Here is a 23702-nt window from a genome sequence, read left to right as displayed (position 1 = left end):
AAGAGAAGGAACAGACAGACAACCATTACCGGGCACTTGACCGTCAAGTAAAGAAGAGCTGCCGTGCAGATAAGAGGTGTTGGTTGGAAAAAAACGGTGCTGAAGCAGAGGAAGCAGCTACTGAAAATGATACAAAGACATTGTATCGTATCGTACGGGACCTAACAGGTACCAGGAGTAACTCAAATGTTCCTTTTAAGGACAAAAATGGGAAGACCCTGGTAACAACTGAAGAACAAGATCTACGTTGGATGGGATACTTCTGAGAAACGTTAAACCAGCCAACACCAACCACCCTGTATGATTTTGAGGCAGAAGAACCAGCAGAGACACTGGAGGTCTGCAAGGAACCAATCAGGGAGGAGGAGACTGCTGAAGCGATAAAAGCAATGAAGGTAGCCAGACTGGATGATGTTTCAGCAGAGATGCTAAAACATGGTGGACAGAGTACATTGGAAATGCTGACCAAGCTGTTCAACTATTGCTGGCAAAAAGAACAGGTCCCTCAAGACAGGCAAGATGGAGTGATTGTAAAACTCCCAAAGAAAGGCAACCTTTCAAACTGAAAGACTGGCAGACCTTGACTTCGCTGATGACATCACCCTGCTGTCTGAAAACAGAGATGACCTCCAAAGCCTCACGACAAAACTTGAACAGTTCTCTGGAAAGGTAGGGCTGTGTATGAGCATGGAGAAGACAAAGGCAATGAGGGTGGATAACAACAACAGCCAAGCCCCAGTCAGTATTAGTGTCAACAATAGTTGCATTGAAACTGTTGACCAGTTCACCTATCTTGGCAGCATGGTAGCCAATGATGGCAAAGTAGATCCTGATGTCAACTGCAGAATTGGTAAAGCAGCTACGGTATTTAAATGAATGAACACCATTTGGACAGCAAACACCAGTGTGACACAAAACTCCGACTCTACAACAGCATAGTTATCCCCACAGCTATCTATGCCAGTGAGACCTGGAAGCATACAGCCCGTGTAAGCAAAAAGCTGGATGTCTTTCACCAAAGAAGCCTGAGGAAGGTCCTAAAAGTGAGATGGCAGGACCATGTTACAAATGAGGAAATATTGTGGAGGGCCAGATCACAACCTTTGAGCGAAATTGTCGCGGAAAGAAGACTATGGCTCACAGGCCACATCTTATGCCTGCCAGACCACCGCCATGCAAAAACAGCCATAACATGGACACCACCAGTCAGCAAGAGAAGGAGGGGAAGGCCAAAGATCATATGGAGGAGGACTTTTCAAGAGCACTTAAAGAGAATGAACATCCCCTGGAAGAAGGCTGATGAAGCTACGGCTGACAAATCTAAGTGTAAGAAACTTGCTGCCCAATGTGCCAATAGGCACAGGAGGACCTAAGTCTAAGTAAGTAATATAAAAGGGGGTGAATACCTATGCACACTCCAGATTTTTGTTTTTTTCATCTTAATTATTGTTTATGTCACAATAAAACAATATTTTTCACGTTTAAAGTGGTAGGCATGTTGTGTAAATCAAATGGTACTAACCCTTCAAAAATCCATTTTAATTCCATCTTGTAATGCAACAAAATAGGACAAACACAAAGGGTGATGAATACTTTTTCAAGACACTGTACACATCTAGGCTGTACATCAGAGAGGGGTGTATCTCAGGCCTCACCGAGTTCCATAAGGCCAGTTGTCTCTCACTCATGCGGCTAAAGCCAGTGGTGAAGATGTTGCCATCAGCAAGAAAAATGGCCCTCATGGGCCGTGCACCCTCATGAGCTTTATCCTTCTCCTGTAAAAGACACATTAAAGAGGTAAAAACAAACTACAAGCTACACAAATTTCATAGTTTTCATCCTCACTGTTTATTGCCAGACACAGTAGTTCATCAAAGGATTGAATAGTTTATACAATCTCCGAAATAAAAAGTATAAATTGTAACTTTCATAGCTGGAATGGTACCATCAAGGGTTCATCTTATTTATCTTGTAATGGATACCTTTAAAAATAAGTTAATGTATATAATTGGACCTTAAGGATCACTGATGTACTGCAAAACCTTTATTCTAAAAGCAAATTAAAAAGGGACATGACAAACCATTCCTAGTTAAAATACACAACAGAGTATCGAAAAGATTTACTCTTGATGATGCAATCCTAACAACAAGAAAAAATAGTGTTTGGTACTTTTATTTCTGAGTGTGTATCTGTGGCAGTGGGGGCGTGGTCAAGCGCCGGTGTGTGTATTGAGAGCAAGGCCAGGGAAAGTGAATGGCAAAATGATTGGACACACCTGTGTCCAATTAACGGTGTGTGTACACATGCCTTTCAGTGACAGCTGAGGACTGATGAGGGGAGAGAGTGTAGAGGAAGTAATTCTCCCAACAGGAGCTTGTATAAGTTTATTCAAAGAAATAGGAACAAAAAACCTCCTATCCTGTGGTTTAGTGTTCCAGACATTCAGGGACTCTCACACTGGTGCTGAAACTGAGGAACGCTGAAGTGAACCCCCAAAATGGATTCCTCACCCTTTAAGGAGCTCATCCATGCCCTCACCACTGCCCAACAGAACCAGCACCAAATGTTAGTTGCCCTGTGCATCGAGCTGGAGCAGTGCTTCAAAGCCTTACTGCAGGCCCAACAGGAGGATTGACGGGTGTTCCAGAAACTACTTGCATTGGTGGGCACCCCAGCCACTATATCTGCAGGCTTCCCCCATGTCACCCTCATGAAGATGGGGCCCCGTGACAACCAGGAGACCTGTTTCAGCTGACCATACAACAATATCTTGGCTATCCTGGAGTCTTCCATGTGGATGATGTGTCCTGTCCAACGCAGCTGGCTCTGAACTAACAAGCTTTCTACAGTATGCAGAGCAGTCCACATCTCTCCAGGACCTCCAGGTTGGAGACCTTATCTTGCCATCTTATGTTCATGATTTTTCACAGGCATGTTCGAGCAGCTGGATGTGGTGACAATAGGTTGTCCAGGACTCTGAGCAGTACAATAAGGTGCTCAAAATGACAGCTCTATAGGTGGCTACTTTTGTACTGAGCTTGATGCCTTTGTCATTCCAGAGTCTGTTGTTAAGTCTGCCAAAGGCCTGTCTTGCTTTTGCAATGCACAGTGCCACTTCTGCATCAAGGGATCCATTGCTACAGATCATACTTCCCAGGTAACAGAATCTGTTGACAGAGTTGATTTCTGTGTTGTCAATCTTAATCACAGGAGGAGGTATGGCACGCATGTGTTGCGCAGGTGCTGCTTGGTACATGGACTCAGTTTTGCTGAGGCTGATTGTGAGTCCAAATCATTTACAGGTGACTGCAAATCTGTCTGTTGTGCACTGTATGTCCTCGTGTATGAGCAGCAAGGGTGCAGTCGTCAGCAAAGAGGAACTCTCGTAGGAGTGTCTCAAAAACTTTTGACCTGGCCTACAGCTGTCTTAAGTTAAAAAGCTTGCCATCTGTGTGAAACTGGATGTAGATGCCCCTGTCACCATCCTTGAAGGCGTCAGTCAACATTGCCACAAAATAGACTGAGAACAGGGTGGAGGCAAGACAGAGCCCTGTTTTACACCATTTTCCACTGGGAACGGGTCTACGATGTTGGCATTTTTGTGTACTCTGGCTTGCATGCCATCATGAAATGATGCAATGAGTTGGATGAGGCTCTCTGGGCATCCAAATTTATGGAGAACCTTCCACAAACCCTTCCTGTTTACTGAATCAAATGTCTTAGTCAGATCAACAAACACCATGTGAAGCTCTTTGTTTTGCTCTCAACACTTTTCCTGCATCTGATGGACAGCAATAACCATGTCACCTGTTCCCCTGCTTGAGCGGAAACCACATTGAGCTTCTGGGATAATGGTGCCCGAGATGTGGTCAAGAATCTTTCCCGCTATGCAGAGGAGTGAGATTACTTGATGGTTGTCGCAGGATGATTTGTCTCCCTTTCTCTTGTAGAGGTGAACAATTGATGCATCTTTGAAGTATTGAGGGACTTGACCTGTCTTCCAGATCAACTGAAACAGAGTGGCCAGTCTACTTTCCAGCACCTCTCCTCCAGCTTTGTAGATATCAGCCTGAATACCATCTGCTCCTGGTGCTTTGCCAGAAACAGTCTGTTTCAGGGCATTCTGGGTCTTGGCTTGACTGGGGGGGGGGGGGGGGGTAGGTGTAGCTAATGAGTCATTTACTGGTAACTGTGGGAGAGCTGTGATGGCCTCATCAGAAATGGTGGATTCCCTATTGAGGAGGGCATTGAAATGTTCTGCCCAGCGGGCAAGGATATCCTTTTTGTCAGTCAAGAGGGGTGATTTGTCCACAGTTCGTATTGGGATGGCGCCTGTGTTTTTGGGCCTGTATACAGCTCTGAGACCATCATGGAAGGTCTTCATGTTGTGGGCATCCACTGCAGCTTGTAGCTCTTCAGAGTTCCTCTTCCACCAAGCATTCTTCATCTCATGTAGCCTTTTCTGCACAAGTTGCTTTTGCTCTGCTACCAACATGTGCATTAAAGTCTCCTAGGATAATCAGCTTGTCCTTTCTGGGCACCCCAGTGATGATTCAGTTCAGCTCTTCAAGAAGGCCTCTTTGCTCTCATCTGGGTTCGTCATTGTTGGAGCATAGCAGCTGATCAAGGTTGCATAGTGCTTTTTGGAGATTCTGAGGTGTAGAGTCATTAATCTCTCATTTACTCCCTGAGGTAGGTTGTCTAGTTGCCTTACTAGGCATGTGCGGATTGCAAAGCTGACACCTCAGGTCCTTGGGGAGCTGTCCAGTTTCCCAATACAGTAGAAGGTATTACCTCCACTGACCTCCAATTGTGGCTCACCAGCAAGTCTGGTTTCACTCAAAGCCACTATGTGAACTTGGTATTGTGCCAGCATCCTGGCAAATGAGTGCTTGTACGGCATTCTGCTTTTCTTTGTTTGGGTCGCCCGTGGGATTGGATGACCAAGTAGGTGTGGGCCCCTACTAAGTGTTAGGTGAGGCAGGCTTTTTTTTAAGGATCCTTTTATCTCCCTTTCCCCATGCAGTGCTATCTCTTAAAAGAGCTGCTCTGACACTGTAGGAGGATATGGGCACTGCATCTGCTTCTGTTTACGGTGGACGACCATCACCCTACAGCCACCTCCATGCAGTGTTAAAGCTAGGGACTGCCAACAGCACCCTCTGCCTGTCCCCATCACTCCTTCCCAATTGCTGAAGGACTTGTGGTAGTTGCTGGTGGTTGTTGTTGAGACATGGGACATAGGACATGCCTAATACCTGACCAGCACAGGTGACTTTTTATGGTGAGAAGAGGTTGTGCAGCCCTCTTCCCACCCTCTTGCCAGCCGAGGCTTACAGGTCCCACAGGTGTTATAGTATGCCACGTGTGGAACAACCTCAGCTAGTGCAGCTTTATTTTCGGAGTATCTGTCTCTGAGAAGGACTTCTAACCAAGGATATAGAGCTCCTTCTACCCTTTCATGGGTTTGGAATCAAGGTTTACCTTCCCCTAGATTGACTGCCTGCCAAGGCTAAGGAGCTCTGTCTGCTCATGCTGTTTACCCAGAGCTGGGGGTCTGGTTCATGGGCATTGGGGCATATCCACACACCAGTGGGCCATGCATTCCACATGTCTGGGGGCTAGACCTCCTCCGAGCTCCCTGCAGTTTAGCCTGAGGCCTTGTGGTGCCCAGTTTCCATCTGCAGCCACTGCATAGGACTTGCTGTGGAGAGGCTATGTACTGGCAGGAGAGGCTTACGCACTCTGTTCTCTTTTCACAATGCTGTGCAGCAGCTCTGCTAGCCAGTGGTGAGGGCTGAAAGTGAGATGTGGCAAGCACACCAATGCGATGCCTACACACTAGACACATCACACATCCATTTACAGGATGGCATGTATGGCAGCTATTTCATTCCAGTGTCTATCCTGGAGTTCCAATACAAGCACACCTCATTTTACTTAATGAGGTACTGAGATTAGGTGATCACCTGAACCAAAACTTATTTAATGAGGAAAAGTCTAAAAACTGCTGCCATGGTCATGACTATCCTCTTGAAATAAGACCAGTTTGGATGGCAAAAACAGTGCTAGTAGTATCTTAAATTTACTTGGAATACAAAAATATCTACAGTATTCATCATGCCAAAAGAGATAAAAAGAAAAATGTTTTGAGTGAGAAAAAGAAGGGTTCAATTCTGGCTTTACTGGCAGAGGCATACAGTGAGTGTCACATTGCTTCCATCCTCAGAATTTCAAAGATGGCAGTTCATAAGAACAAGGTCAAGCAGCAGACATTGTGGACAACAAAGTTACAGACTGGGAGAGGGGTCATCTAAGGGTTGGACGGAGACCTGGAGAGGCCTATAGTGTCTCGCACCCATTGTGAAATTTGGTGGAGGAATGGTAATGATCTGGGGATGCTTCAGCAAGGCTGGAATGGGGCAGATTTTTGTTTGTGAAGGACACATGAATAAAGCTATGTACAAGGTTAACCTGGAAGAAAACTTGCTTCCTTCTGATCTGACAATGTTCCCCAACTCTGAGGATTGAGTTTTTCAGCAGGACAATGCTCCATGCCACACAGCCAGGTCAATCAAGGTGTGAATGGAGGACCACAAGATCAAGACCTTGTCATGGCCAGCCCAATCTCCAGACCTGAACCCCATTGAAAACCTCTGGAATGTGATCAAGAGGAATATGGATGGTCACAAGCCATCAAACAAAAGCCGAGCTAATTGAATTTTTGTGCCAAGAGTGGCATAAAGTCACCCAAGAGCAATGTGAAAGACTTGTGGAGAATGTTCCAAGATACATGAAAGTGGGAATTAATGTCAAGGTTATTCCACCCAATATTGATTTCTGAATTCATCCTAAGTTCAAACATTAGTATTGTGTTGTTTAAAATTGAATATGATCTTAATTTCTATGCATTATTCTCGGTCTGAAAACACTTAATCTTTTTTGTTATTTTGACCAGTTGTCATTCCCTGCAATTAAATGCTCCAAGTGACAATATTTTATGTGGAATTTGAGGGAAATATCAGTAGTTTATGGAATAAAAGAAAAATGTTCATGTTCCTCAAACACATACCTATAAATAGTAAAACCAGAGAAACTGATCATTTTGCAGTGGACTCTTAATATTTTCCACATATATACAGTAAAGCCAGAAAGTCTGCACACCCCTTTCACCTTCTCCATGTTTTATTACATGACAGACTTGTTCTACAATAGATTGAGCTCATTTTTTTGCCTCAAACATCTACACACAATCGCCAATAATTACGATGTGAAAACAGGTTTTTAGAAAATATGCAATTTTATTTTATGGACAAAAATAGGTTATTTAGGGGTTACATATCTGTGCACACCCTTAGCCTAATACTTGGTTGATGCACCTTTGCAGCAATTACAGCTTCAAGGTGTCTTGGGAAAGAAGCTATGAGCTTTACACACTTGTTTCAGGACATTTTTGTCCACTCTTCTTGGCATATCTTTGCAAACTCCATCAGGTTAGATGGGGAGCATCGGTACACAGCCATTTTAAGCTCCTTCCACATATGTTCAATTGGATGCAGGTCTGGGTTAGGGTTAGGGTCAGGTCTGGGCCACTCAAGGACATTCACAGACTTTCTCCAAAGCCACTCCTTTGTTCTCTTGGCTGTGTGCTTCAGGTCATTGTCATGTTGGAAGGTAAACCTTCACCCCAGTCTGAGGTCCAGAGCACTCTGAAGCAGGTTTTCTTCAAGGATCTCGGTGTACTTAGCTGCATTCATCTTTCCCTCTATCAGGATTAGTTGCCCCATTCTCGCTGCTGAAAAACATCCCCACATCATGGTGCTGCCATCGCCATGCTTCACTGTAGGGAAAGCATTAGCCAGGTGATGAGCGGTGTCTGGTTTCCTCCAGATGTGACACTTGGTATTCAGGCCAAAGAGTTCAATTTTGGTTTCATCAGACCAGAGAATCTTGTTTCTCATGGTTTGAGAGTCCTCTAGGTGCCTTTTGGCAAACACCAAGCGGGCGGTCATGTGCCTGTTACTAATTGGATTCCATCTGGCCACTCTACCATAAAGGCTGGATTTGTGGAGTGCTGCCTGGATAGTTGATCTTCTGAAAGGTTCTCCCATCTCCACAAGGATACGCTGGAGTTCTGTCAGAGTGACCCTCAGGTTCCTGCTCACCTCCCTGGCCAAGGCCCATCTTCCCCGATCGCTCAGTTTGGCCGGGCGGTCAGGTCTAGGAAGATTCTTGGTGGTTCCAAACTTCTTCCATTTACGAATGATGGTGGCCACTGTGCTCTTTGGGACCTGTAAAGCTGCAGCAATTTTTCTGTACCCTTCTCCAGATCTATGCCTTGACACAATCCTGTTTCTGAGGTCTGCAGATAATTCCTTTGACCCCATGGCTTGGAGTTTGCTCTGACATACACTGTCAACTGTGGGACCTTATATAGGCAGGTGTTGGCAATCCCCAATCATGTCCAATCAACTGAATTTACCACAGGTGGACAAGTAAGTTGTTGAAACATCTCAAGCAGTATCAGTGGAAACAAAATGCACCTCAGCTCACTTTTAGGTGTCATATCATAGGTTGTGCACACTTGTGTTCATATGATATTTTACATTTCAGTGTTTCCCGCAGAAAATTGCTTAGTCAAGGTGGTGAGTCTTCAGTGGGCATCACGCGTGGCACGGATAGTGGTCCGGGGGGGGGGTTGTCGGGCCGTAACGCGTCACACGTTGCACAGATAGTCCGGGGGGGGGGGGGGGGGGGGGGGGTTTAGTAGTACTACAATAATAACAAAGCTGTGTAGAACTGTAAAATAGGTATTTATTGAAATTAAATGTCACAACTACTTACAAAAACTGAGGTAAAATGGTTTCCTGTTAGGAAACCTGTTAGGTGACTGAGCACAGTCCGATTGAGTGGGTGAAGTCGAGCGACTCCTCGGCTGAAAGAAGCCCGATATTTTTTGTTGTTTCCCTGCCATTTACTGCACGCAAGAAAGGAAGCAACAAGTTAGCATCAATCATGCAATCATTGGGACAGATCGGGTTTTTTTTAACTATTATAATTTATTTACGGCCCATCAGAGGAATGTTGGTGTGCAACGGTGAAAAATGTATGGCTTTGCCATCTAGCCTATGATTACCCTCCCCTTTTGTTGAGGAGGAAAATGCATGACCCTCTCTCATAACATCCAGACTAAATAGTAAATATGGCCTCGAGGACATATGGCGTAGTAATATATCCAACCACTAGGTGCCGCAGTTTAGTCTAGCTGTCAGTCCCTGCGCTGAAATGCATTACCACTTCGGTTTTTTTTTTTTTTTTTTTGGACGCATTTTTTTTTTCTTGGAACCTTGCTAGGGCGGGCGGTCGAGTTACCCAGGGTGGCCGCCTTGCCTGGAAAGTGCTGGGGGAAACACTGCATTTTGATTTTAACAAATTAGCACAAATGTCTAAAAACCTGCTTTCACTTTGTCATTATGGGCTATTTTATGAAGAATTTTGTGACAAAAAAATGAACTCTCTTTTGTCGAATAAGTCTGTAATGTAAGAAAACATGGCAAAAAGGGGTGTGCAGACTTTCCAGCTTGACTGTAAAAAATATATATATGGAAAAATTAAGAGACCACTGCAAAATTATCAGTGTCTCTGGTTTTACTATTTATAGGTATGTTGTTGAGGAACATTTTTGTTTTATTCCATAAACTACTGACATGTCCCCCAAATTCCACATATAAATATTGTCACTTGGAGCATTTAATTGCAGGAAATGACAACTGGTCAAAATAAAAAAGATGACGTGTTTTTGTGTATATATATAAACAAACAAACAAACTCTCTAGTGGCTAAAAAGCCATTTATTAAAAGAAATGAGAATGAAAACCTTCCTGTTCTGTGCTTGAGTGTTCCAGACATTCAGGGACTCTCAATATCATACATCCTCAGTGTCATACATCATACATCCATCATATATCATACATCCTAACATACTGAAACAACACACTCCCAACATATTACTACAAAAATCCTACCATATTGGAACAAGGATCAACTGTGTGCTACTAACTGCAGTGATCTTGGCCTTGCGTGGGTCAATGACGCGCACTTTCTTGTCCTTGCATGTGGTGCAGATGAGGCTGCCATTGTGGTTCCAGCAGACGCTGAAGATCATGTCTGGGTGCAGGTCATCCAGGGTGATGAGGGTCTCACCAGTGCCCACGTTCCAGATCAAAATCACGTTATCACATCCTAAACAATGGAAAGATGGTCATGCTGCAATTGTAGGCTCTTAATGATCCTCCACATTTTATCGGCATGTATAATTTTAAAAGACACTCTGGATGTCACAGGATGTAAAAAAAAAGATCAATTATATTTCACAATGTGGCCCTGATTTAGTCTAGGTTTGTGCCTGTAATAACATACTCAGAAAAATGCAAACTGATTTACAAACAGGTTCGAACAGGTGAGTAAAATTTAAGCATGAGTAAAATTTAAAAAAAAAAGAAAAAAGTGTTACTTTTGCACATTGTTCTTAAAAAATGTATAAAATGGGGTGTTTCTAGCACACACAATTGCTTTAAGACTACACGGGAAGCCCAGTATTCCCAAGATTTTTTAAAAAATGTGGTTATGAAATGTTTACACAAGCGTCTACATTCTTCATAAATATTAGTAGATTTTAATTACTTAGCTAATCAAATGATCAAAAATCTCACCGTTATCACACTGTTCATTTCATTTAACTCAAAATCTTTTCAGCAGGCAGCACAGCCTGCATGAAAATATAATTTGAAGTCCCTGACACAGAGCTAACAGACACACAGTGAAGCCTGTGTTTTTGCATGGGGAAAAAAAATCAACCTTTATTGGACTGCACATAAACTGAACCTCATAACCAATTGCCAGTCACAGAAATGGGAGTGAACATGATTGACATCTCAAACTTACATGTAAACATATCAGCACCAGCTGGAATCACCTGGAACCTGCAGTGGTGGTGTAATTTTCCATCCATCCATTATTTATTATCTGTCAGGGTCATGGGGGAATTGAAGCCAATCCCAACTGACTTAAACTAAAGTTCACTTCAGCTGGAATTAGTAGGGTACACCCTGGACAGCTCTCCAATCTCTCACAGAGCTAACACAGAGATGAAAAAACAGTCACACTTATGGCCAATGTAGAGTAGTCAGTTGACCCAAGCCACATGTCTTTGGACCATGTGAAAAAAAAACATGCAGACATGAGGAGAACATGCAAACTCCACACAGAAAGGCCCCAGCTGGCCATGAGGGTCAAACCCAGAACCTTCTTGCTGTGAGGTGATGGTGTACCACCATGCCACCCCAAGTATAACATTTCACATGACAAAAGACATTAAGGTTTACCTATTTGAGACATGTTCACATTTTTAAGCAGTACACACAAAAATAGTCTTGCGTATACAATAGCATTTAGCCCCAGTCAGCCAGTAGGTTCAGATCTGGAACCTTATTGCTGTGAGGCAACAGTGCTAACCACCGTACCATTGTGCTGCCAGTGTAATTTGCAAATGTTATCAAACTGAGTAGTAAACTTAAATTTCTGTTTTATTATTTGCATTCATTTCTGAAATTTGTTTTTATAAGTCTAGCTTGCTAGACTTCCTTCTTCAGCTAGCAGCTTAAATGCTTTTTGGTACAATAGACCCCTTGCACTGACATCACACTTATGTTAGCAATTGTTGCTACCCTTGTCCTGGGAGACAAGCAAATTTTGTTTACATACTACAGACATGCAATGTTTCGAAGAAAACTACAGCTAAAAAAGCTTTACTACCAGATTACTTGGATAATCTAAGTCAGAAAGAAGCAAGGGATAGATATACATGGAAATTTGAGTTTATTAGTGGTTATGATCCATACAAAATTCCTTGAAACAACTGTAGTGAGGATGTAGATTTGTGGCTGAGTGTTATCTACATAGATGTTGGAATGTACCTTTTCACTACATTTTTTGCTTTCATAAAAAAATTAAAAAATGAAAAACCTTAGCATTTGCTGGAAAAGAAGAGCAGGGAGGATTAAGAAGTGAGCAGCTGTGTTTTGTTTACACCCGATACTAATACTTGTTGTATCCTAGCAACCACCACAAAGATGGGTACAAAAAGCCCCAAAATGCCTACTTACCTAGGCATAAACGATTCAGGGTTTATCTTTTGTCTTGATCCCCAGATCTTTAACCCAGCCACATATAAAAAGTTGTATGCCTCCATGCTCTTCCAGGTTTTCATCTGTTTGTCCATGTACAATGATGTCTGCAGCACCAGGTATTTTGAGGTGTCGGAGAACTCAACAGGTGGATAATTTTTGAAATCAGAAAAATCCTTCTTTACAAGCATGTAAGGATCTATCCCATCACAAAGAGCAACTTTCTCCAGGTATCGACTGTGCATTGGCATCTAAACTGCAAAAACAGTCGAAGACGGCTTCACTAGCTCTCTGGGTAATGGCAGGCAAATTGATTCGCCTGGCCACCACTTCATTCACCAGAAGTAAACTCGCAAGCAAAGCTTTATGTCAGGATAAACAGACGAGGACCCAAGAGTGCAAGTTAAATGTTGAGTTTTATTGATAGCAGGGGAAAGGGAGTTGGGAGGATGTGCGAAGTTCAGTGGCCGGAAAGGCAGGGATGGCTGGTGAGAGCATAGTGGTGATGTCTGCAGTCTCCCATCCAAGCACTAACCAGGCTTGACCCTGCTTAGCTTCTGAGATCAGACAAGATCAGGCGTTGTCAGAGTAGCATGGCTGTAAGCTGGCGGCACTTGGGTTTCAGGCAGTCGCCCAGCAAGCAGTCCCTCAGCAGGCAGACAGGACAGCACAACAGGCAGGAGTTAGGGAACAGGCTGGAACACAGAGTCACAGATCAGGTAGCAAGATTAGGGACAGAAATGCAGGGTCAGGTTACCAGGACTGAAGAGTTGATGGAGTCGATGCCTTGAAGACAATCTGACACTGAAGCTTGGGAGGACTGCAGTTTAAATACCCACAGAGGAGGAGCAGGTGATAGGCAACAGCCAATGACAGCTACTGAAAGTTAATAAGAGGAGGAGTATGTGGGCATGGCAGGTAATACTGAGTGGAGAGGAGTGGAAATGTTACCTGAAGAGAGGAAAACCACAGGTAGGACCATGACAGAACCCCCCCCCAAGGGACGGCTCCAGAAGTCCCTAGACAAAGACCCCCCAAGATGGGCAGGAGGAGGGGGAATACTGGTGGAGGGTCAGAATTCCTCTGACCGGTCAGTGTCCATAGCCTCCACACCATCTTCACTGTCGGAAGACTCGGACGCTGGAGCAGGGGTGGCGGCAGGGTCTGGAAGTGGCTCCATATGGTGAGAACCCCTACGTCGACCCCGTCGGATGGAGGGCTGGTCGGGGTGTAGGCGATGGAAGTCGGCGATGAGGGCCGGATCCAAAATCCTTCCAGTGGGGACCCATGCCCTCTCCTCAGGACCATAACCCTCCCAGTCTACCAAGTATTGGATGCCCCTACCCCTTCGTCGAGAGCGGAGCAGTCGCCGGACCGTGTAGACTGGTCCACCATCAATGAAGCGTGGAGGAGGAGGCGGCGGTGTTGCCGGGACCAGGGGGCTCTCGTGCACCGGTTTGAGTTTGGAGACGTGGAAGGTGGGATGTATCCTCATGGTCTTGGGCAGGAGCAGCCGAACTGCCGAGGGACTGATGACCTTCTGTACGGGAAAGGGTCCAATGTAGCGAGGCGCCAATTTGCGTGACTCCACCCATAGTGGTAGGTCTCGAGCAGACAACCATACCTTCTGGCCGACATGGTAAACGGGTGCAGGGGTCCTCCGCCGGTTAGCCCCAATAGCATAGCTGGTACTGGACTTCAGGAGTGCGGTGCGGGCCTGAGCCCACGTGTGGCGGCAGCGGTGGGCATAGGCGAGAGCAGACGGGCAGGTGGCTTCTCCCTCCTGGCTGGCAAACAGAGGTGGTTGATATCCATACACACACTGGAAGGAGGAGAGTCCGGTGGCAGAGCTGGTGAGGGAGTTGTGGGCATATTCCACCCAGAGCAGATGTTGAGCCCAGGCGTGGGGGTTGCATGAAGCCAGGTTTTTGTGGTCTGTCCAGACCACAAACGGAACCTTAGACCCCTCCAACCAGTGGCGCCACTCCTCGAGGGCGAGCTTGACAGCCAGTAGCTCGCGATTGCCGATGTCGTAGTTGCTTTCTGCTGAGGTCAGTCTTCAGGAGTAGAAGGCACAGGGGTGCATTTTTCCATCCTCTGCTGCTCGCTGGGAAAGCACTGCCCCGACTCCCACATCTGAAGCATCTACCTCCACCACAAACTGCCGCTCGGCGTCAGGCATCCGGAGGATGGGAGCTGAAGTGAAACGGGCCTTGAGGGTTTCGAAGGCTTTGTCAGCTGCTGCAGTCCATTAGAAGGGCTGTTTGATGCTGGTCAGCGCGGTGAGTGGGGCTGCCACGGTGCTGTAGCCCCGGATGAACCTCCTATAGAAGTTGGTGAACCCCAGGAACTGCTGCAGTTTCTTACGGCTCTCTGGAACTGGCCACGACGTCACTGCCGACACCTTCGCAGGGTCCATTTGAATGCTGCCCTCGGTCACCACATATCCCAGGAATGAGACAGACTGAGTGTGGAACTCGCACTTCTCTGCTTTCACAAACAACGAATTTTCAAGCAGGCGGTGCAGGACCAACTGGACGTGGTGGGTGTGTTCTGACAGGGTCTTTGAGAAGATCAAAATATCGTCCAAGTAAACGAAAACGAACTTATTGAGCATGTCTCTGAGGATGTCGTTTACCAGTGCCTGGAACACTGCTGGGGCATTGGTGAGACTGAATGGCATGACCAGATATTCATAATGTCCCGTTGGGGTGTTGAACGCAGTCTTCCACTCGTCGCCTTCTCTCACTTGCACCAGATGGTAAGCATTCCGGAGATCTAGCTTGGTGAACACTGTGGCCCCTTGCAGCAGTTCAAAGGCGGAGGAGAGTAGTGGCAGAGGGTAGCAGTTCTTAACCATAATGTCGTTCAAGCCCCGGTAATCTATGCATGGGCGAAGAGAACCATCTTTCTTTCCCACGAAGAAAAATCCAGCTCCGGCAGGAGAGGACAATGGATGGATTAGGCCAGCGGCCAGAGAGTCGTTTATGTAGTCTTCCATGGCCTTTCTTTCCGGGGCTGACAGGGAGTAGAGACGGCCCTTAGGGGGTGCGGTGCCTGGCAGGAGGTCGATGGCGCAGTCGTATGGTTGGTGTGGGGCAACGACGTGGCCTTGGACTTGTTGAACACCTCTCTCAGGTGGTGATAGCAGACAGGAACCTTGGATATGTTGGGGGTGGAGCTGGTCATCTCCTGGTTGGCTGGCAGGATGGCTCCCTTCAAGCAGGTCTGATGGCAGCCCCTTCCCCACTCTCGTATGGTGCCAGTCTCCCAGTCAAGTTGGGGGTTATGTAGACGGAGCCACGGGTACCCTAGGATGAGTGGTTGGCCGGGTGAGTGTAGGAGGTGGAACTGGATGGACTCCTGGTGGTTTCCTGACAGCAGCATTGTCATGGGGGTTGTGATGTGTGTAACTGTGCCGAGACGATGTCCACCCAGCGCTCGTACAGGAACGGGTGGAGTGAGATGGTGGTGACCCACACCCAGCTGCCGTGCGAACTCTGTATCCATGATGTTTGCTTCAGCTCCAGAGTCCACCAGGGTGGCCAGGGCACAAGTGGTGTCGGGAAGCTGAAGGCGGAGCTGAAGCAGGGGTTTACGGATGGAGGTTAGGTCGCACTGTTGTTCCTTGGGGGAGAGGGAGGCACGGCCGATCTCCATGGGCTGAGACTGATTATGTCAGCTTTGGGGCGTGACAGGCGGGAACTGGGCAGCGAAAGACTCCCCCCCGAGTGCGGGTGGCAGGTTGACTAGGATGCCCCTTCTTTCATCTACGATGATCGATGCGCACGGCAAGGGCAATGGCCTCATCGAGTGTCGGGGGTTGCTCATAGGAAACGAGCTCGTCCTTGACATAGTCTGCCAAACTGTGGAGGAAGGCGTCCACTAGCGCCGCCATGTTCCATGAACTGCGCCTCACCAGGGTATGAAAGTTGATGGAGTAGTCCGCCACCATCCGGTTGCCCTGACGGATACTCATCAGTGCTCGTGACACCTCTGTTTTTGACGAGCCCAGGTCGAACACCTTTAACATCTCCTCGGCGAAGGCACAGGCCGGGGTCTGCCACTCGAATTCTGCTGTCCCCCATAGCCGAGCCCGGCCGGTCAGGTGAGTGATGACGTACCCCACCTTGGCTCCCTCCGTCAAGAAGGTCCTGGGCTGCAGAGAGAACTGGATACAGCAGCTGGTCAGGAATGGCCGGACCTGGTTTGGGTCACCATTGAAACGTTCCGGATTACCGATCTTCGGTTCCAGGTCACCGGGAGCCAGAAGAACATGTGCAGATGGAGTGGTGAGGTTGGTGAGTACTTGCAGGACCTGGGTTAGCTGCTGCTGGTTAAGCTGGAGCAGAGATGCAATGTCGCCGGACATCCAGTTTATGTCTCCCTCTGTACGTTCCAGACGCTGCAGGGCAGTCATTTCAGGCTCAATCACCATGCTGGTCGGGGAGGGCACTGGGTCCATGATGGTCAGATCGTTCTGTCAGGATAAACAGACGAAGACCCAAGAGCGCAAGTTAAATGTTGAGTTTTATTGATAGCAGGGGAAAGGGAGTTGGGAGGATGTGCATGTGTGAAGTTCAGTGGCCAGAAGACTGAGAGGCAGGGATGGCTGGTGGGAGCATGGTGGTGATGTCTGTGATCTCCCATCCAAGCACTAACCAGGCTCAACCCTGCTTAGCTTCTGAGATCAGACAGGATCAGGCGTTGCCAGAGTAGCATGGCTGTAAGCTGACAGCACTTGGGTTTCAGGCAGTCTCCCAGCAAGCAGTCCCTCAGCAGGCAGACAGGACAGCACAACAGGCAGGAGTTAGCGAACAGGCTGGAACACAGAGTCACAGATCAGGTAGCAAGATTAGGGACAGAAATGCAGGGTCAGGTTACCAGGACTGAAGAGTTGACGGAGTCGATGCCTTGAAGACGATCTGACACTGAAGCTTGGGAGGACTGCAGTTTAAATACCCACAGAGGAGGAGCAGGTGATAGGCAACAGCCAATGACAGCTACTGAAAGTTAATAAGAGGAGGAGTATGCGGGCGTGACAGGTAATACTGAGTGGAGAGGAGTGGAAATGTTACCTGAAGAGAGGAAAACCACAGGTAGGACCATGACACTTTAGTTGTTGGAGACTTTAAAGTGCTAGTCTTACAACAATGACATCGCTCCTGGAAATTATACCTTATAAAACTAGACATGTTAAATAGTTTACTGTCTAAATTGTATTTTAATACAAGACCAGGAACATGTTCTCTTTAGTTGGTAAAGTTTGGCTCTTTGAGTCTGCCATTACATGAATGCATTCCTGGTAAGTTACTGTTAAGTCAAAGGAAGTGATGTCATACGCACAACGCTTGAAAGTTCACAGCATTTGTGGCTTCGTCTGCTTTGCAAAGTGTAGCACATTTTTTTTGTTTGTTTGTTAGTTTTTATCATCACCACCCCATGTTTATTTCCACACTGTGTGTTTGAGATGAGTTTAGGAGAACACAGTCCTCTGACACACAGCAGAACCTGTGGCTCAAGCCTGAACAGTCATGTAGTTTGGATAGAAGAGAGCTTCTCCATACAATTCCATGTAAACCATACATACTATGTACACACACACACACACGCACAGCTTATCCTTATATTGACCATAAGAGAACACAAGTATGAGTAGAACCTCGTATGTGAGCAGAAACATGTCCCGTATGAACTAGTCACAGTTCCACATGTCGCTCTGTGATCGCTCATCACCATCAGTGCATCAGAACATCTTCACATTAACATCTGATCCTGGTTCAGCTGCAGGTTTCCACTTCCCCTTCCCTTCTGGGGGGAGGATCACTGTGAGAAACACCATGACAATCGCACCACCTCAGGTTTTTCAGTGTTTATTAGGGGGAAAAAAGGAAAAGATAAAAAAGATCAGCAGTCCATTTGTTAAGCAAAACTTAGTCAGGTTGGGTCTCAGTGGGTCTCTATGTCCAAATAAAAATAAAGACTCTATCCATCTTGTGTTCCTGCTACTGTATGTCTGAGACTCCGCCTCCTGTGCGTTGGAGTCCCGCTCTGATTCTCTGATTGACAGGTTCTTCTCCTCTTCAGGATCATAGAAGTAGAATTTCCGTAAGTAGCCAATCAAAGGCATGGGCAGTGGGAGCTCCTCTATGTGGTCAATGCGGACGAGTTGTCTGATGCAGAAGTGACAGAGATGCTGCAGTGACTTCACACTGCTGAACCGAGACACTGGGTACAGGAGCTGCACCGGAGTCAGGGGAAGACCTGGAACTCGTGAACGCAGGAAGTACAGGAATTGTCCATTTTTGGAGTGCATGATGGCTCGCTGACAACGATCCTCAAACTTTGGGTAACACCACAGACTGAATGTTCCTCTGTAGTGCTCCATGCGGGTGTGGTGTGTGACCCCCTGTGATCTGAAGCTCAGGCTGAGGATGTATCGTGGGTCTGAACTGTCTCGCACCAGGAACGAGCAGTCTGCCTTCCCCTTCAGCTTCATCTCCGCATCCTCCCAGTTCATCGGCCCCCAATACCACCTGCACTTCTCCAGCTCTCGGAGGCTGGTGGCAAAGCTGCTGGTCAGGGGACACAACAGGGACCGCCGCTGCACCGGACCACTCGACTGGCTGTCACTCTGGAGGGGGCATGGCCTGGGCGGAACACTGCGGAGAGTCGTATCATTCAGGCTCAGGCTGTGGTGGATGTGTGTGTGTGAAGGCTGTAGTGATTGCACTGAGGAAAGTAACCGTCCGGGCTGAGGTGCTCCCAAATCATTGAGCAGGCTGAGACTTCTCCTGGGTGGAGGAGGAGGTGTGGGAGGATGGAGAGAGTTTACACTCCTTAGAGAAATGTCCACATTGACCAGAGACACAGTCTCACCAGTGAAGGGAATAGGAGAGTAGGAGCCACTGTGAGGCCTGACCATCTGAGACCTGGGGGCATCGGGATCACCGGAGCCAAACACATCGACAAGACTGCCTCCGGATGAAGTGGACAAAGCGAGGGACAGCCTCTTGTTGGTCATGTGATCTCCGTCGGTGCTGCCGGTGCTTTTAGTGCGGAACAGTTTGCTCAGACACACCTTGAGTGAGCCCTTCCTGGACTTCCTTCACTCCCTCTCTCTGCTCCCGCTGCTGCTGCCGCAGGCCGAGAGCTGCAGGGCCGAGCCCATGTGTTTTGGAGTGGGTGGGCGACTCGGAGGGGCCGGGGGACCGGCGGCATCCTGACAGCAGGGGTCAGAGGTCAGCTGGCGCACTAGCCCGCTCAGAGATGTCGAGTCGTTTAGAGTCTGAGTGAAACCCGTCTGCTGTTTTGCCCCCTTGTGTCCCACTTGGTTCGCACCCAAACCCTCCAACACCAACAGGGCATCACTGGTCTCACTCGGGTCCTCTCCGGGCTGACAGGAGCACACTGAGATGTCTCCGTTGTCCTTTCATGTCGTGTCCGAGCTCGGTCCGTTCTCACTCAGCTGCTGAGCCAGACTCAGGACAAGGTCCAGGGTGGACATCCCGGTCCCGGGTCTGAGGGAGTTACTGGGGGTGAAGTGACCTGATTTGTCTCCTATAGAGTGCTCCTTACGGTGTCTGTGACAGAGTCCTTCCTGAAGTTCCGGAGATTCCTCACTGTTCCCGAGCCTGAGCACAGGGAGCCACTGGCAGGTCGGAGTGTCTGCGCTGTAATTCGGCTCCTCTCCTCCTCCTGCTGGGATTGACCCGCTGCTCTTCTCCGCTCTCTGGTGAGAGGACAGTACCTCCTCACACTCTGGCTCCAGGTCATCATACTCTGCCGCAGAAACCAGGCGCATGAGCACGAAGTCCGGACTCCGTCCCTGCGCGTTCACGTTAACATTACTCATCAATCTCACAGGGTGTGCGTGCCTCTCTTTCTCTCTCTCTCTCTCCTTTCACATCTCACATCACTCTCCTTCTGCTCCTCAGCAGTGATGTGAGTGATGTAAACACCTCAGCGGTGATGAGTGGAAGTCATTTTCAGCAGATGATTTTTTTTCCCCAGATATTTTTATTGAAAAAATACAAAATACTTCCAATCACAGAAATACAATTTACCTTTTGTTTGTTTGTTTGTTTGTTTGTTTGTTTGTTTGTTTACCAACAACCAAAACAAAACACTCTGATAAGAACATAGAAGAAAATAAATCAATTTAAAGAAATTAAATTAAATTAAATTACAGAGTGCAGTGTAATAGACAATGAACAACCCCCCCACCCATGCCCCACTCAGCTCACCATGACCAACACAACTACTACTGGTTGTTCATGCGATATAAGAGGTACAACCATAGCAGGCACACATTCAATCGGGCAGTACCTCTAAATTAGTTAAATAAGAAAGAAAGGGTTGCCATTTGTGAAAGAATTTGGCCATACAGCCTCTCAATGTGTATTTAATCGTCTCAAGTTTAAAAAAAAAACATGATGTCTGTAAGCCACCGGGAGATAGAAGGATATTTAGCAGATTTCCAATGTAACAGTAATAAACGTCTTGCTAATAAGGATGTGAAAGCTATAATATCCTTCTGTGTAGAGTTAAGTGCAAGTGAGGGATCAGGAATCCCAAATATAGCAATCAGAGGGCAAGGTTGGAGATTTAACCCAAGAACAGTCGACAAATAGTAAAATAACCTGCCCAGAATCCTTTCAGAACAGGACAAAGAAAAAACATGTGGCTAAGGTGACAAGGAGAGCCATGACATTTATCACATTTGTCCTCGTGTAGCATGTTTTTAATGATTTTTTTTTATTCCACAACAAAACTAAAACCAAAGCATGTCTCCTAAGAGGTGTGTCGTTCAAGGCTGTTCAAGTGTAGCAGATAAAAAAAAGTGGAATTTTGATCCATTATAGCCCAAAGTCAGCAGGACACTTACGGAATGAATGGGTTCAATTTGTACGGACAAAGAGAGGTAACTTCAAGTGTTTAGACTGTTGCTTGAATTTATTAGTTGTCCTTAGTCTTTTATCCATTTAACTGATAGCAGTTTTGAAGTTTTATACAAGGCTAAATATTGGCAGTAATTAGGCACTTTCACTTGAGCTGGCAGGAGCGTGTTGTGCCATATGCATTGTGCACAGTGAGCGTGCAACAGCCAGGAATTTGTTAGGGTTCACCTCCAAAACTAAGTTGCTCATAAAACTACAACCTTTTCTGGTTCTAACAGTTCCATAAAACAATGGTGTACACCCTTTACATGTAGTCTACAGTGCAGTCTGGGAATACAGTATGTGTCAGGTGTGAGGTAGGAGGCGGATGTAAGTGCAGAAGTGATGTTTGTTTACAATGGTAACAAATACACACAGGCAAACAGTCCAAATCGGCAGGCAAACTCATTAAATGTGAAGTCTAGTGAAAGGTCGGGCAAAGCACAAACAGGATGTCACAGGCAGCGAGAAAACAGGAACAAGGAACAGGCACAGGAATCAGAAAACCAGGAAATCAGACACAGGAAATAAGGCTTGATAATGCGTACTGTCATAGCATAATAGCTCACACTGATCATGTGTCTAAACAGTCTTTATATAGGTGCACATATTGCTCCTTAATCATGCGCGGGTGTGCATCGTTAAGAGCGCGCGTGTATGAGTCCACCCTGGGCACGCCTGAAAGTTCTTGAGGTGCACACGCTAAAGCACACAGGACTGACAGAACCCCCCCCCCCCCCCCCCAAGAGCTCGGGCTCAAGCTCTGGACTTGGCTTGGGCTCTGGACTGGACTTGGGCTCGAGCTCAGGAGATGACTCAGGCTCCGGGCTGGACTCAGGCTCTGTAGATGACTCGAGTTATGGACTGGACTTAAGCTCGAGCTCTGGACTGGACTTGGACTCTGGGCTGGAAGTGTGCTTGAGCTCTGGACTGGACTTGAGCTCTGGAGATGACTTGGGCTCAGGACAGGAAGCGAGCTCAGACTCTGGACTTGACTCAGATTCAGGACTGGATGCTAGTTCAAACTTAGGACTTGGACTCTGGACTGGTTCTAGGTCAAACTCTGGAATTGACTTGGACTCTGGACTGTAAGAGGGCTCGAGCTCTCAACTTGACCTTGTACTGGAAGTGAGCTCTAGACTTGACTTTGATTCTGTTGAGATGCTCTCATTTCAAATTGTGTTTATTTTTGCTTTATACACAGGACAAGTAAAAATATTGTGTTCAGGAAATGCTCTGAATTTGTTTTTTGTTATTGGTATGATACCCCTATCTTAAGTTTCTTTGTAACCATTGGTCTGACCGTAACGAGGAGCTAAATTGCCTGCACGTGTGTTAATCAATAAAAGAGGTGTGCCCGTGAACGCGGAAGTGCTCTCAAACCAAAAGACTGTGTGGTGTGTGATGTTGATGGCGGACGGCCCAGAGCAGAAAACACTCTGTTAACAGGTTATGGGCCCAGAGAATCCCGCGTAGTTTTAGTAAAAAATGAGTAAGAGTAAAGAAACTGTAAGCGGTTGCTGGGCGAGGCTCGTTTTTGACGGCGACGAAAAGAATTATGAATTGTGGGAAGCCAAGTTCTTGGGACATCTTCGTCTGCAAGGATTGAAAGATACGATCCTAAATGAACCTGATGAAGCAAACGAAGAAGATGATGAGAAAAACGCCGAGGCCTACGCTGAGCTCATTCAGTTCCTGGATGACAAAAGCCTGTCGCTGGTGATGCATGACGCGGCAGATGATGGACGTGAGGCGCTGAGGATTCTCCGAGAGTACTACGCTGGAAAGAGAAAGCCCAGAATAATAAACTTGTACACAGAGTTGACCTCGCTACAAAAGTCACCAACTGAGAACGTAACCAAATACGTAATCAGGGCAGAGACTGCTATTACAGCCTTGAGAAGCACTGGTGAAACGTTAAGTGATGGACTCTTAATAGCCATGGTGTTAAAAGGATTGCCAGAGACATTTAAGCCTTTTGCCATACATGTTACCCAAATGGAAGACAAAATTACTTTTGCGGAGTTTAAGACAAAGCTTCGAAGTTATGAGGACGTTGAAAACATGTGCGCAGCTGCTTCTGAGGATAATGTCATGAAGGCAAAAGCACAGTTTGGAACAAGGCGCTCAGCTACCGCATCAAAAGCTGGTAAAACGGACGTTGTATGCTACAGGTGTGAAACAAGTGGCCATATAGCCAGATCCTGTACACACAAACTGTGGTGTCATCACTGCAGAAACGACATGCACAACAGTGTGAACTGCAGGCGGAACAAGCAGCGGGATGGCGTGCGGAAGGCAGCCGAAGAAACCAAGGCCAAAGAGTACGCATTCAGAGTGAGCGACACAGAGCCACCGGTGCAAGACGTCAGGAGGAGAGGTCTGATGGTCGATGCAGGTGCCACCTCCCACATCATTACGGACATCACGAAGTTTAAGAAGTTCGACAACAGTTTCCAAGCCAAGACTCATTGCGTGGAGCTAGCGGACGGCTCCAGGTGCAACGTCGCCAAGCGCAGAGGAGACGCAGAGGTGCGGCTAGTTGACAGTGGGGGCAGGAGCTTCCAAACAGTGCTG

At 46.9% G+C, this 23702-nt stretch overlaps 1 protein-coding gene across 2 annotated transcripts in view; it reads right to left on the bottom strand.

Moving 5' to 3' along the window:
- The window catches only part of coro1cb (coronin, actin binding protein, 1Cb), a 339064-nt gene that overhangs the window by 181472 nt on the left and 133890 nt on the right, over positions 1-23702 (bottom strand). For both annotated transcript variants that reach the window (XM_060912765.1, XM_060912764.1), the window contains exons 8-9: positions 10062-10243; positions 1656-1775 (exon numbers count right to left, since the gene is read on the bottom strand). In XM_060912765.1, coding sequence (XP_060768748.1) covers positions 1656-1775; positions 10062-10243 — 302 coding nt within the window. The remainder of the gene's footprint in view (positions 1-1655; positions 1776-10061; positions 10244-23702) is intronic.

Source organism: Neoarius graeffei, chromosome 28 (genome assembly GCF_027579695.1).
Source record: "Neoarius graeffei isolate fNeoGra1 chromosome 28, fNeoGra1.pri, whole genome shotgun sequence".
NCBI lineage: Eukaryota > Metazoa > Chordata > Actinopteri > Siluriformes > Ariidae > Neoarius > Neoarius graeffei.
The sequence above is the reverse complement of the archived record's forward strand: the minus strand, read 5'-3'. Positions and strand labels throughout refer to the sequence as shown.